We start from the raw sequence: 14,307 nt of genomic DNA on the forward strand, positions 1-14,307 counted from the left end.
AATTATATCAATATCATCGGCGTACGCCAGCAGCTATACGCTCTTATAGAAAATGATACCTTCTCTGTTTAGTTCTGTAGCTCGAATTATTTTCTCCAACAGTAGGTTGAAGAAGTCACATGAAAGTCGCCTTGTCTGAAATCTCGTTTGGTATTAAACGGCTCGTAGAGGTCCTTCTGAACTTGACGGAGCTTTTGGTATTGCTCAACCTTAGTTTACATAGCCATATTAGTTTTGCGGGGATATCAAATTCAGACATCGCGGCATAGAAGCATCTCCCTTTTACGCATTTCGGCCTTTTGGTTTTTCTGTCTGCAAATGTGTCTCGCTTCCCTCCTCAACTCTTGGTATCTATCCCATCCCGCACGTGTTGTGAGTGATCGTAACGTTGCGAGGTAGGCAATGTGTTTTCTCTACATCATTCTTATTCTTTATTTGTCAATGTTCTGGATTTCTGACCATTGTCGAACCTTTATTTTTTTCAATATTTATTTATTTATTGGATCTGCTTAGTATAGCCTAACAATAAGTACTCAATCTTAATTACATATATATATTTAAAACTAAAGAAGCTCAAGAATGTGGTTGAACTTTTTTGGTATAACGTTGCTCTCTAGTTTTATGTGATGTTACAGAAACTTTTGGCTCAAATATCATGGGCTGTTCGTATAACTTAATTAGAATCTTTCGAAGCCACGAAATTTGTTCATGGTCAATACCCCGTTTCCCTTCAATTTTTCCTTGGATAATTAATTGTAGGAGCTCATACTTGGAGTGCCTCATAATATGTCCTAATTAGGCTGCGGTTCACTCTTCTCAAAACTTCAGTGTATGTCTGAGCATGGGATTTTTAGGATTTTTCTATTAAGCCATAGCTCAAGGACTCCATCTTGTTCATATCTGTGATTTTTAGAATCCACGATTCGCATAGAGAAGCACTGACCAAGCATAGCATTTAAAAAAACATATTGTGGTTGTGATGTTGAGGTCATGGCTACATAATAGGGGTATTTAGACCAGCCTTATTAATTCGTTATATTCGTATTTTGTTTTTGTAAAATTAACAGACTATCGTTCTACCGAGTAATGAACTATCCATCTGGCAAGCTTGATAATTGTTTCATTACTCGGTGATATCACGTCAGCTGTTCTCCTGCTCCTCTGTACATCAATTTAAAGTACTTACAAGTAATAAATTTTATCTGCTCCACAAAATTTTCAATTAAATGACTGACAATTTTAGATTTTGCTCTTTAATGAGGCATATTTACTCTTTAATAAAATTGAATCAGCTGTTTCGGAATAAAATTTACCATACTACAGAGGTAGAACAAAAAGTATGTTCACAGTTAAGCCTTTTAACGAAGTATCAACTAACGAATTACCAAATTAACAGGCTTCGGTCTGAATACCCCTAATATGTCATTGTATGTATATGGCTTTCCTTCGAATTATCATGTACTTCGTCTTGTTTATGTTAATGCGTAGGCCATATTCGTCACTACGTAAGTTAACTCGGTGTACAAGTTGTTGTAATCCCATCAAGCCATCGGCTATAAGTGTAGTGTCATCTGCATAGCGTATATTACTGATGATCAATATTGGTTACCAATTATTGAAATATGACTTCCGAATATGTCTTAAATAACAGGAGGGACAGAATGCATCCTCGTCTTACACCTCGTGAAATATGTAGATATTTCTTCGGATATATCACCATTGATGTTTTCATGGGCAATTTGTCGCCAAAATAGATTTCTTATGCAACGAATCTCTTTGTCATCTATTCCCATAGAATGAAGAACTTTGAACAGTGTCGAAAGCTTTCTCATAAAAAATACATCTTTTTGGACATCTTTACAGTTTTGAACCAAAACTTGTATACAGATCAATGCCTCGCGTGTTCCAAGACCGAAGTTGTAGGAATCTGAAGCTGAATTGAGTCTGACCCATTGACACTTCACATTTCCTATATATCCTGGCGCGAATGACTTTTAGAAATAACTTGAGAGCATGTGACATTAGACTAATTAGTCTGTATTCACTACAATGTTTCGCATTATTTTTCTTAGATAGTGATTTGAATGTAGAATTTAACCAGTCTTTTGGATATTGGCCATTGTCATAAACGTGGTTAAAAAGCTTTACTAAGAGAATCATATTTTTTTCATTTATAAACTTTAAAATTTCAGCTGGAACCTCATCCGGACCTGTTGCTTTGTAATTTTTCATTGATTGTATCGCTCTCTCTATTTCGCCTTTCGTAATATAATTGCTAGTTGGTCTGTGATGGAGATGAAGGTTCTGGTTCAATCTACTGTCATCCGAAAAAACGTTTTCAATATATTTCTTTAAAATATTTTCCTTTTCATTTATGTCAAATACCACCTCATGGTTTCCATTACAAGGATTGAGGGCGGATTTTTACAGTGAATACCTGCCCTTTCTTTCAATTTTTTGTGTAAATGGAAGGTATCATGTAAAAATTGTAATCTTTCAATTTCTTGGCATTCACTGTTTATCCAATTTGTTTTTGCATTACGAATCATCTTCCTTGTTTCTCTATTCAGTTGTCGATACATCTCAGTGTTTTTATTTTTATATTCCCGGCGTTTACTTATTCGTTTTATGTTATCTGTCATCCAATGATTTTTATTATTTTCTTTCTTATCTATCCCAAGAGGTTTTTTGCTGTAGTACAAATTATTTCTTTCTTTTCTTTCGCTCTATATACTTTCAGCACTCCCTGATGTATGTATATTTTCATTAATTTCACTTTCAAATAAGTGTTTCACACTTTCGTCTCTCAACTTATCAAGATTTAGCTTAATTTTAGGCTTACTTTTTTAATTAGGGCTAGCATAATCCGCAATTTTGCCAGTAGCAAGTTGTGATTCGAAGGTACATCCACTCCTGGATATGTATTGACCTTTTTATTGAGGAAGAGAAGCGATTATTTATCAGAATGTAATCTATTTTATTTCTAATGATATTATCAGAGACGTCCGATGGAGATTTCCATGTATAAAGTCTTCTGAGAGGCAGGCTAAGTAATGTGTTCGAAATTATAAGTTTGTGTTTTTGCCAGAATTGAATTAGTCGATCTCCTCTCTCATTTCTTTCACCTAAGCCGTATTAGCTTGCGACTCCTTCGACTTTTTCTCCTTCAACTTTTGCATTAAAATCGCTTTGAATTATATTTATTTCATATGGTTTTGTTAATCGCATAAGTTCGTCTAGTTCATCATATAAAGTTTATATTTCGTCATCACTTTTGTTGACCGTAGGAGCATAGACTTTAATAATATTAATATTCAGTGGTTTTGCAAATAACTTTAGCATCAGAAAAAATGTCTCCACAATCACCACGTTTCACTTATGCCAAGTAAATCGATGTCTAATTTCTCAATTTCTAAAATCGTATTGGCTAGTTTTCCAAGCTCGTATAAACTTCTTGTGTTCCATGTTCCGATATTTAAAGTTTGTTTTGTTTTATAATACCTCCGAGAATTCTTAGCACCCTCGGTTTGCCATTTGTCATTGTCATATAATATGCTGGGAAGTATACTTCAGTATACTACCTAGAGAGTGCCTTGTGGTTTTACGTGAGTTCCTGCCTACGAAGGCCTAGCCCCACGGTGCTTTCTATTGCTAGAAGCACGTAGATCAATACAATGTGTTGATCAGCGCCCCAAACCCCCAAGGGCTAACTGCTCCCCGAGATACGAGGTTTAAGTCTTTGGTGTGACTATGCCGCTTGAACGACAATGCCTTATATTATATTATAATATGAAGCTTAGAATGTGAATTCAAGCTGAATATTATAGTACTTTTCTGACTTTAGACCATGCTGACATTCGAACCAAGACCTGATAAATGTCAGACATAGTGCATGTGGATTTTAGCCGCCTCTTTCGACACGCATGCCTTACCACGGGTATATTCTCTTCCCCCTCGAACCCAGAGGGGGCCCCCTGCCCGCAGGGGGGATACTACCTATAGTTACAGACGCTGATACGTTGTGGATTGCTTTTAGCTTCCATATTCACCATCGACCTTACCGGCATGGGTGGCCCGGCTGCGCTACCGCAAGCATCGTTCATTGAATCATTATATCTACTAAGCCCTCATCACGTCAAGATAGCAAATCCCCGAGGGGATTACTTACAAAAAATATTCGCTTTAATACTTCTGCATAGTTATCGTCCATAGTTGCCAACTTTCTAATTTCAAAATGCACTAAATTCTTTTAAATCAATCAATATTTTTGTAATAATAAACATACACAACATACGTATATAATGTTCAAATTATGTAATTTACTTTTGCGTTTATTACTATTAATATATCTTAAACTCTTATCATAACTAGGCTTGCATTACTAAAAATAACAACTGAATATTACTCCTATTCTCATAGCATTTTGCTAAATACTTCTGTCTGTCTGTATACGAGTATATCTCCTAAATCACTAAAGCTACAACAACCAAATTCGCCTAGCACGAATATCCGCATTGTTTTTGTTTTGCTCCAACATACTTTTTTATTGTTTGACTTTTGTTGTATATGTATGTAAACGTAACATCTATTAGTTATTATTTTGTCATTTCACCGCACTGCACCAGTTTTTGTTTTTTAATGTATGCACTAATTTTGCATTATATGTGTTTTTGTTTTTGTTTGTGTAACACCTCTTTGTTTTTTTTTTTTTGTGTTTTTTGTTCGTCACTGTATTTCACCGCACTGCACTGATATTTGTTTTGTTCTATTTTGTGGCTTGCGTTGTCTTGTTAATATTTTCCTTGGACGAAACCAATAGTGCCATTCGGAATGGCTCGAAGGACCATGATTAATTTGCTGCCAAATTTGCAATTAAAAGCACTAATCACTTTCACGATGATTAAATAAAAATGCTCACGTATTTAAAGACTACAATAATTTATTTATTAGAACTGAAAAATGTAATGTTCTATTTGAAATCCGAATACACGTGTACGGAGCGGGGAGGATGTCAACCGGACCGCTGAGTGATCGGAGGACGTGATGTTTTTAATAATTCCAGTGCGCAATAGTTGTAGGAAAACGTTGATGTGCGGCTTGTGTGGCTCGAATTGTTTAGAACGAATCGTATAAATCGAAATAAGTCAGCTTCTCCGTTGTCCATTGCTTTTGTTGGTTGGATTGGTGCGAGTGTGGTGTGTTATATTGGTGATGTTTTGTAGTGGCATCCTGTGGTGAATTGCGATGTAGCATTAGGATGCGCCGGTTTTACCGGGTGGTTAGAGGGTGGATGCTTAACTCATTTAAACAAAAAAGGATCCTCTTTTAAAATTTCTTTAAAAATAGAATTTTTTTATTGCAAAAATCGAAGGCTTAAATTGTCTAGAATATGTTGGTAAAATGTTTTTTCGATCCGTGAATTAGTTCCGTCGCAACACGACTTTGGACGAACCTGTGTCCTGAGCATTAACTACTTACTTTGAAACTTTGACACGCGTTTTCTCGAAACAATATTTTTCGAATCTGCGGGCATTCTTGTTGTTGAACCATTCAACCAATTATCTTCGCATTTTTTTAGGTTGGGGCGCCTCTACGGAATGTTATCATTAGGATTCGTTTGATTTTCTACTTGTAGGCAACAAATGGTGACCTGTATCGTGCCCGCAGATGAGGTCGGTTTTTAAAACACATTTTGCCGAACATTTTTTTTGACACTCAAGAATTCTGATTTTATAGAAGAAACCTGAATAAACATATTGCAGAATAGCGCACATGTCTAAGTCAATTTACTTCTTCAAAAAAATACAAATTTTAGGTACTTTTTGCACTATTATATAAGAGGACCCCCTTAAGGGGTCAGTTGGGTAATCTTTTTTTAAATTTTTTTTTACCATTGGAAGGTTTCAAAAACGGTGTTTTTCTCAAAACACACTTTTTTTAAACTGGCCGATTTGCTTAATTTTTTTTTAATGTTCACAAAACGCGTGGCTATCGTCCCTAAAATTTTTTATAATTTATTTACAATGTTATGATAAAATTTATGTAAAAAACATATGGATAAATTAAAAAAAAAAAACCTTAATTAGTTTTTCATTTATCAACATTTTTTCATGATTCTAGTAGGTACGATAACTATTCACGTACTTTTTAAGAATAAATTGGGTTTTTGTGTTTCAGATGATCAAACATGAGAAATCGTGTCCGCCAGTGAAAAAACGCATCTCGTTCACCCAGCCATTTCTCCGACAGATGTCACCAAAAAATTCCGAATAAATCTTTTTATACACTCCACGACATACCTCATGATATGTGAAAAAAGTTCTATTGGAAAATAAAAATTTCTATGAAAATAAAAATGTCAAAAAAGCAGGTCAGATTACCCTACTGACCCCTAAAAACTATCTCTTTTAGTATTCGGTGCTACAAAAAACCAGCAATCACATTTATTCACCGATTCATTACAAATAAATGTTGAGTTGAGTAATTACAATTTAAAAATTTAAAAGAACGCATAACATTTTACTATATATACATATATATGTTTATGTATTTATACTTATGTATATATGCAAATCTTCATGGTTGCGTTTTCACTTTTTAATTTCCCGAATATTCCTTCGTAGCGCTCTTTGACCCACCACAGTTAAATTGCATGCCGAAGTGACAAGGCGTGTATCCGCCAAAGTAAACACTGAATTTTAAATGTCATACAAAATGAGTCAAATGGACAATGGTTTTACTGCACTCCTTGCTACCGTAAATGCAGCACCACTGTTTCCCGCAAATTGTCAATGTAAATAAGGGATGACGCGCGGGTCAGTGACTGCACAAATTGTGTTGCCTTCAATGCATTTATTGGTTAAATGCGCACAAACATATGCACGAAAGCTTGTGTGCAAAAATAATTATTTACATAGCTTCTACACAAGTAGTGGAAGTGGTAGTCTTTGACAATCTACAATATAATGAAAAGTATATTTTTCGTTCTTCGCTGTGTTGAAATAATTACGAGGTATGACAATTAAGTAATGAGACTGATTCCATAAAAACCGTATATTTGAAAATTATTCTACAACTCTGCCATCCCATTCAAAGTAGTCCCTTTGGGCAGCTATATAGCGATTCCAGCGCGTTTTCCATGCTTCGTAACATTTCTGGAACGCTTCGACTGGGATGTCCGCGAGTCCCGTCGTCACGGCCGCCTGGATGCCCGTAATCGGCTCAAAACGGGTTCTTTTGACCACCGATTTTGTTTTAGGAAACAAAAAAAGTCACAGGGTGACATGTCGGGCGAATAAGGCGGCTGTTGCAACACGGCGATCCCTTTAGAGGCCAAATACTGGGACACGCTGAGGGCGGCGTGGCACGGCGCGTTTTCGTGATGAAGGATCCAGTTACGAACGATGTCTGGGCGCACCCTGTTGACTCGTTTTCGCAATCTTTCGAGTACTTGGCAATAGTAGACTTGATTCACAGTTTTCCCCGGTGGAACGAATTCTTTGTGGACGATTCCACGGCTATCAAAAAAGGCAATATTTCAATTTTCACCTTCGACTTGTTCATGCGAGCTTTTTCCGGGCGGGGGGCGCGCGGAGACAACCATTGTGAGCTTTGGCACGACTAAGAGCACTATCACCATACACTCTTACAATTTTAGCGTACGTTTCCGAAGCTGTTTCGCTCGGTCTGGCGCAAAATTTCGTTTTTCCATTTTCCATGACGAGCACTACAAACACACGTCTACTCAACTTGACGCAGCAGGCGAACTAAACAAGCTAGAGCGATGGTACATATATCAATGGAGAGGGGAGGGATGCCGGAAAAAAATAGAAAGGGAATTTCAAGGTCACAGGTTTACCACAAGCGCGGAAATAAAATCAGTCTCATAACTTAATTGTCAAACCTCATATATGGTAATTTTGCATCCTTCATATAACGCAGTGAATATTCTTATTTTTGCAATAAATATACCCTATATATACATTCATAGAGTCGCAATTCTTCAATGGTTTAAGTCTCCAGTTCCTTTTCACATACCTTTCTCCCTTACAAATTGCAAAAGTTACATATCTAATGTTTGGTTGCACCCAAACCGAAGTTATCTTTTACTATTTCTAAAGGTAGAGTAGGGTATTATGCTAAGAACGTGACAGTGATATTTGAAAAAGAGGGTTTGAAAGTGTAAGTTGAAAGAACTGCTCTAATGAGCGGGATCTTTAAAATGACCTTAATTTAAAATGAATATATTTTGACTAACAATGATGAATAAAGATTTTAACATTTTTAGGTGATTGATTTATTGAATCCAGGATCAGCGAGAAAGCCACTGGCAGTTCGTTGGTCAAAAAAATCGCGAGGATTTTTTGTAGAGAACCTTTTCACTGTTGATTGCGAAGAGTTAGATGACCTGTTAGCAGTTCTGGAAGAAGGTACGTAAAATAATAAAAACGAGCCTAATGCACTTACTTTATAGATTTAACAAAATTATTTTCCAGCAAGCACGTTGTTAGTTGACCTTGGCCCCTCTATTAAACGATATTCTAAAGTAAAATGCATTCAGAAATTGAGTAAATCAAAATAAAATTTCATATCAAAAAGCAACACTTGCATTTGGTAGTTTCTGTAAGCCCTTGTTATTTCTAAGTTAACTGTAATACTAGTAGTTAAGAAATATATGGTAGTCGACAGTCTTTTCGTCTTTCTAATCAACCTTCACGGAAGCGAGCGATCCATTGTTGTGCAACACGAACTGATATAGCATCGTCTCCGATGTTCTGTTTTGACAGTTCTGAGTGCGACTTGCCCTAAATACAATTCTTGGAGTTGCAAAAGACAACGAAAAAATGAGAATATTGCAGCTAAACTTAAATTACTGTGCCGCAGTACAAGCTCTGCTACAACAAACCATAATAGAAAGAAACATTGAAAGTACTTGGAACACAGATACAAATGGCAAAGCTGGTCCTGCAACGGACAATCATTCACATCTTGCTGCAGGAAGCACAAAATGCTTTCACAAGGGCGCAAATAGGAGAAATATATCTTGTAAACTGTTATGCTCGACCCAGCGCGTCCATTTAAGAATTTGAAGACTTCCTTCTAGAATTATCTCTGGAAAGCATATGTGAAGAGCCTATAATAATAGCAGGGGACTTTAATGCATATTCTATTGCCTGGGGTAGCAGAAGTTCGAACCTACGTGGCAAATGATGCACTTAGCAGACAGATTAAGTGGGAGGTGTCAAGCATGTTTACAAACAGTGACCACATGGTAATCATTGCAGGAATCTCGGGCCCAGGAATCCTCACATATTAACACTACATACAAAAAAAGGAGCTGGAAGTAAACAGATTTCGATACTGACGTTTTTGCGACAATCTGGAGTGCAGCAATAGCACTAGACGAAGGCGGCGTCCACTTAGTAACCGCATTGCGAAAGGAACTGGTGGCAGCATGCGACGCTACAATGAAGAAAATGTCACAATAAGCGAAGACCTGTATACTGATGGAATAGAGAAATTACCACGCTGAGAAAGTTCTGTCACTCAGCCTGACGTCGCCTACAACGCAATCAAAACGAAAACCATCTCAAAGAAGATTTTAAAAGCCACAAGAAGCTTTTAAAATCAGACCCCTGGGGGACTGCTTATAAAATCTGTATGTCCAAATTCCAAAAAAATGTACAATGCAAATAATAAAAGAAGGGATGTTCCGCGATCCCCGGAAAGTCCAGCGCCTGGTTTTAGTCCCAAAACCAAAAAAACCACCAAATTAACCTTTTTCTATCGACCTCTGTGTATGCTCGACACAATGGGCAAAGTGTATGAAAACATAATAAGAAACCGCTTGGAGTTTGCAGTCCAGGAAGTCGGCGGACTATCAGAAAGACAATACGGCTTCAGAAAACAGAGGCCCACTATCGGCGCACTGAAAGAAGTCCTCGACACTGCGAAAAGTGCAGTAAGTGGCAAAAGATGGAAAGGTGATACAAAAAAATATTGTGCGCTGATCACCCTGGATGTGAAGCATGCATTCAACTCTGCTAAATGGACAAACATATTCGAAGCCTTATATGAAATACGCGCCCCTCAGTACCTCATAAATTTTGAAAATAGAAGGCTGATCTACGATACCACCGAAGGCATCAAGATTCTATCTTCACTATTTCTCATCTATTTCAAATGGCCCTCTCTTATGGAATCTCGTGTATGATGGAGTGCTAAGTATTCCACAACCAAAAAACGTTAAGCCAATCGCATACGCGGACGACCTTATAGTGGTAGCAGTAGCTACCAAAATAAATGTAATGAATGCATAAATGGTCCTCGCCAATGGTTTTCTTCCATGCGTAAAAGCGTATACCAACCAATATATAACCAATAAAGTAACAAGTGCTTTCCGTACTATTTCCAGCGAACCATAGACATCCAGGGTCACGAGCTCACGAGCTATCAGCAGCAATTACAGAAATCCAAGAGAAAGAAGACCGTAACTATATAGCAGCAACGGTGGCAAAGCTCAGCTAAAGGAGGGTGGACCCACAGACTTATACCTGACATCCATACGTGGATAAGTAGAAAATATGGGGACCTGGACTTCTACGTGACCCAAATAATAAGCGGGCATGGGTGCTTCAGAGTCTATCTATACAAATTTCAAAATGACGTCGGTTTGCCTGCACTTATGTGTCCGTCCTCTGAGAAGTGGGAGGCTGTTCGCGAAGCGACAATTTCTATCACGACAATACTAAGACAGCTATAGCAGAATAGGCATCAGTCCGTCCGTGCTATAGAGGAGACGTAAAATGTCTTGTCACTCCCATGAAATAGGTGCATGAAATAATACCACATCTCGTTGTTCCGTGGGAAAGTCTTGACACATTGTCAAAAAATTTATTGGTTGTTTGCGTGGTTTTCTTCCCTTTTTATATAAAAATTTCAAAATGTAACGAACTTCTTCATTGTTTTCACTCATTTTTGAACAGCTGTAACTTTTTTCAACTTTCCCGAATTGAATTGTTTTTGGTTAAAATCTCACCTTTCCAACACTATATGGTATGAGATAATGTGACAACGTGCAGCACTGGAGATATAGACTGCAACTACTTATTCGACTACCCAATATTTAAAGGATATAGTACATTTTGCAGATAATAAATATCAAAGGTTTATTTCATACTCAAAATTGGATAGAGTGTCTGCAAACACAAAAAATTCGCCACCTCTGTAATGTGTGTCTAATATACGGAAAAGCCTGATATACTTAAACCAATCGAGAGAGATATAGAGTTATTAAATCAAAAATCCAGGCAAGAAATAACCTCACTAAAAATGCGAATATGGTACTATGGATTAAACTTGACATATGTGTTCTTTGTGACAATATGGAATTATTTTAGGTGTTACTTGTTTCTGTTTCAAATGAAAATGATATTATTGAGTATCAATTAAGCTATAATACCCAAAGAGATTATATACAAAGTTAGATGGAAATACTTCACTTTATATAACGTAGTTTGTTGGGCGTATATCGGGCAATCGCTTGATAATAATGAACCTCTAATTCATACCTAATATTTTTATAAGCTCTTGATTTGCAATAAATGTATTAAGTCTAATGTTGAGCAGTACCCGAACAAGGTTCTTCCTTGCTTTTTTAATTAGTTTGCTCAATTTGAAATAGCGTGTTTTCTTTGCATTAAACACATTGCTCATGCTAGGTATTAGGAGAAATGTGGATTTTTATGAATATTCACTATGTCGTAATAATTGACAAGAACACGGTTACACATATACAATACTTTTGTGCATTTACTCATTTTTAATTGTTACATCTTATTTTAAAGGATTTTTGCAAGGCAGAATAAACAGGATTATGTACGAGTTTCACGAATAAAATTTTGAAAATCCACTGTGTTAAGCATGAAGTATATTATGGCATAGTTTCAACGATAATTGGGTACAGTTTGGGTGGTTCCGCTTACAAATGTTCTATCACTTAAATACGTCGGCGTGTTACTAAATCAAAGGCTTAATTGCACACTGCAGGACGACTATATATGTATGTGGATGTTGCTCTTCTGACCATAGTTTTTACCATCGAGCCAGTTTGTCATTATTTCAACTATTATCATCTCCTTCACCACGTCCGTAGAGATGGCGTGGGGTCGTAGAATTAAAAATTGTTTATCTCATAAACTAGTGAAGTAAACCACATGGTCTACTTTCCTATACCTTTAAATCCAATCATAACAAGTACACTTATCATCGGTTATTTGGTGCCTAAAATATACGAAACCAGTACAGTAGACGTAAATATTCAAACTACACATCGTTGCTAATTTCATATTCGTAATGAGCCAATTTGAATTCTTAATTTGATTATTGATTTTTTACTTGTTCATATAAATAGACTATCTTTATTAATGTTATAAAAAGATCGCATCAGAATTTTATAACGGTTAAATACACACATACTAAGCTTATATGTGGTATGTACATATGTATATACATAATTTAATATTGAAATTACGTGATAAAAAAGGCATCCATGAAAAACGTTTTTTCTATACATAAACAACGTTATTTTGAACTCGAAAACTCACTTTGGGGTAAAATATTAAGTTTTAATTTATTGCCCTTAGCATTCTCAATTTTAACCAAGAATTCATAAGCATCAGGATAGCAGAATGAGAGAAACCTTTTACACCTTAGGCATATACCTGTGATAGGAGGATGGAGTTATGTGTAGAAGTTCATGCAAGTGCAGAAAGTTCTCTGATTTCCATTCACTTGAGAGTGATCAGAAACGATTCTTTTACGTATGGCTCAAGCAGCTCAGGACTTCCGGTCTTTGAACAAGTATCCTCTGGGTAGCCTAAGAACATCCGTTTGAAGGCGAACTAAAGTGAGAAGGCGAAACACCCCTCCTAAGGATTTTGCGCTGGGTTTGGGACCCACCACGTAAAAAACGCGCCCAATGAAAGACTACCAACAGCCTCAGAAGAGAAGCGAAAGTTCTTCAACATATCACTGACTTGCGCCAACGCCCCGGGGTGAGAGTAGGACCAAATGGGTTGAGACTGATCGACTTCGCTGGGACCCGAAATATAGTTATCTGTAGTACTAGATTCCAGCATAGAAAAATTCATCAAAAAAGTTCGAATAGCAATTACCCGTCTGAAGAACAACAAAGCGGCGAGGGCCGATGGATTGCCGTCGAGCTATTCAAGCAAGGTGACAAAACTGAAGGAAGCATACCACCTCTTCGTTGATTTTAAAATTGTTTTCGACAGTACGAAAAGGAGTTGCCTCTATGCCGCTATGTCTGAATTTGGCATCCCCGCAAGTAATACGGCTGTGTAAACTGACGCTGACCAATACCAAAGCTCCGTCAGGATCGAGAAGGACCACTCCGAGCCGTTCGATACCAAATGATATTTCTGAGAGGAATTTTACTGCTGGAGAAAATAATTCGAACTGCAGGTACAATTTTCTATAGGGTTGTTGTTGTTGTTGTAGCGGCAGATTCTGCCGATTTGACAGTGTTTGGCCGAATAAAAGTCCGGGTCCCTTCCAGTTACGTACACCCGACTGTCGTGGGAACGACGGAACTTTTTGTCGTTATTGGCGGCAAATTCTCTTTTGGTTCCTGTAACTCGAGTCAAGTTTTTCCGCCTTTCTTTTCACTACAGTTTCGCAAATGTTGGAGCGGTTCGGCTACCTGAAACTTAGAGCTTATTGCATAGTTCATTTGTATGTTGGTATGATCCGCTTTTAATATTTTCAAAGAAAAACTAATGACGGGATTCCATAATCCATCAGAATGTTTTGAATACCCGCTAATAATATTTCCAAAACCAAATTAATAACGGCAGTTTCCTGATCTTTGAGAAAATATTAAAAACTCGTAATTTTTTTATTACATATTTTTTTTTAAATTAATTAATTACAATTCTTGTTTTAAATTAAATAATATTCGGTTAAACGAAATCTTAATAAAAGAATAAATAAATATAAAACAGTAAAAGTAACTCCATTTTTATTAAAATTCATATAATTTATTACTAAGTGTTGTATTTATGAATATTGAAACCATGAAAAGAGTTCCAATTTGTACTCTAAGCTAATTTTTTAAATTCATCACAAAAGCTTTCAAATAAGTAAAATAAAAAATATAATTATATTAAATTAAAATATTCCATAAGCAGTTGAAACTTCCGGTTGTTAAAAATGTTTTATATGAAATTTTTGTTTTGCAAATATTGCATTTTGCATATATTTCATATACTAATTCAAATATCTGCC

General features: G+C 36.5%; 1 protein-coding gene across 3 annotated transcripts in view; it reads left to right on the forward strand.

Moving 5' to 3' along the window:
* Positions 1 to 14,307, forward strand: part of LOC105231551 (kinesin-like protein KIF12) — a 52,568-nt gene that overhangs the window by 27,184 nt on the left and 11,077 nt on the right. For all 3 annotated transcript variants that reach the window (XR_007422263.1, XM_049452087.1, XM_049452086.1), the window contains exon 5: positions 8,288 to 8,429. Coding sequence is in view for 2 of the 3 variants with exons in the window: in XM_049452087.1 (XP_049308044.1) it covers positions 8,288 to 8,429 (142 nt within the window). In the remaining variant the exon portion in view is untranslated. The remainder of the gene's footprint in view (positions 1 to 8,287; positions 8,430 to 14,307) is intronic.

The sequence above is a fragment of the Bactrocera dorsalis genome, chromosome 3 (assembly GCF_023373825.1).
Source record: "Bactrocera dorsalis isolate Fly_Bdor chromosome 3, ASM2337382v1, whole genome shotgun sequence".
NCBI classification, from domain to species: domain Eukaryota; kingdom Metazoa; phylum Arthropoda; class Insecta; order Diptera; family Tephritidae; genus Bactrocera; species Bactrocera dorsalis.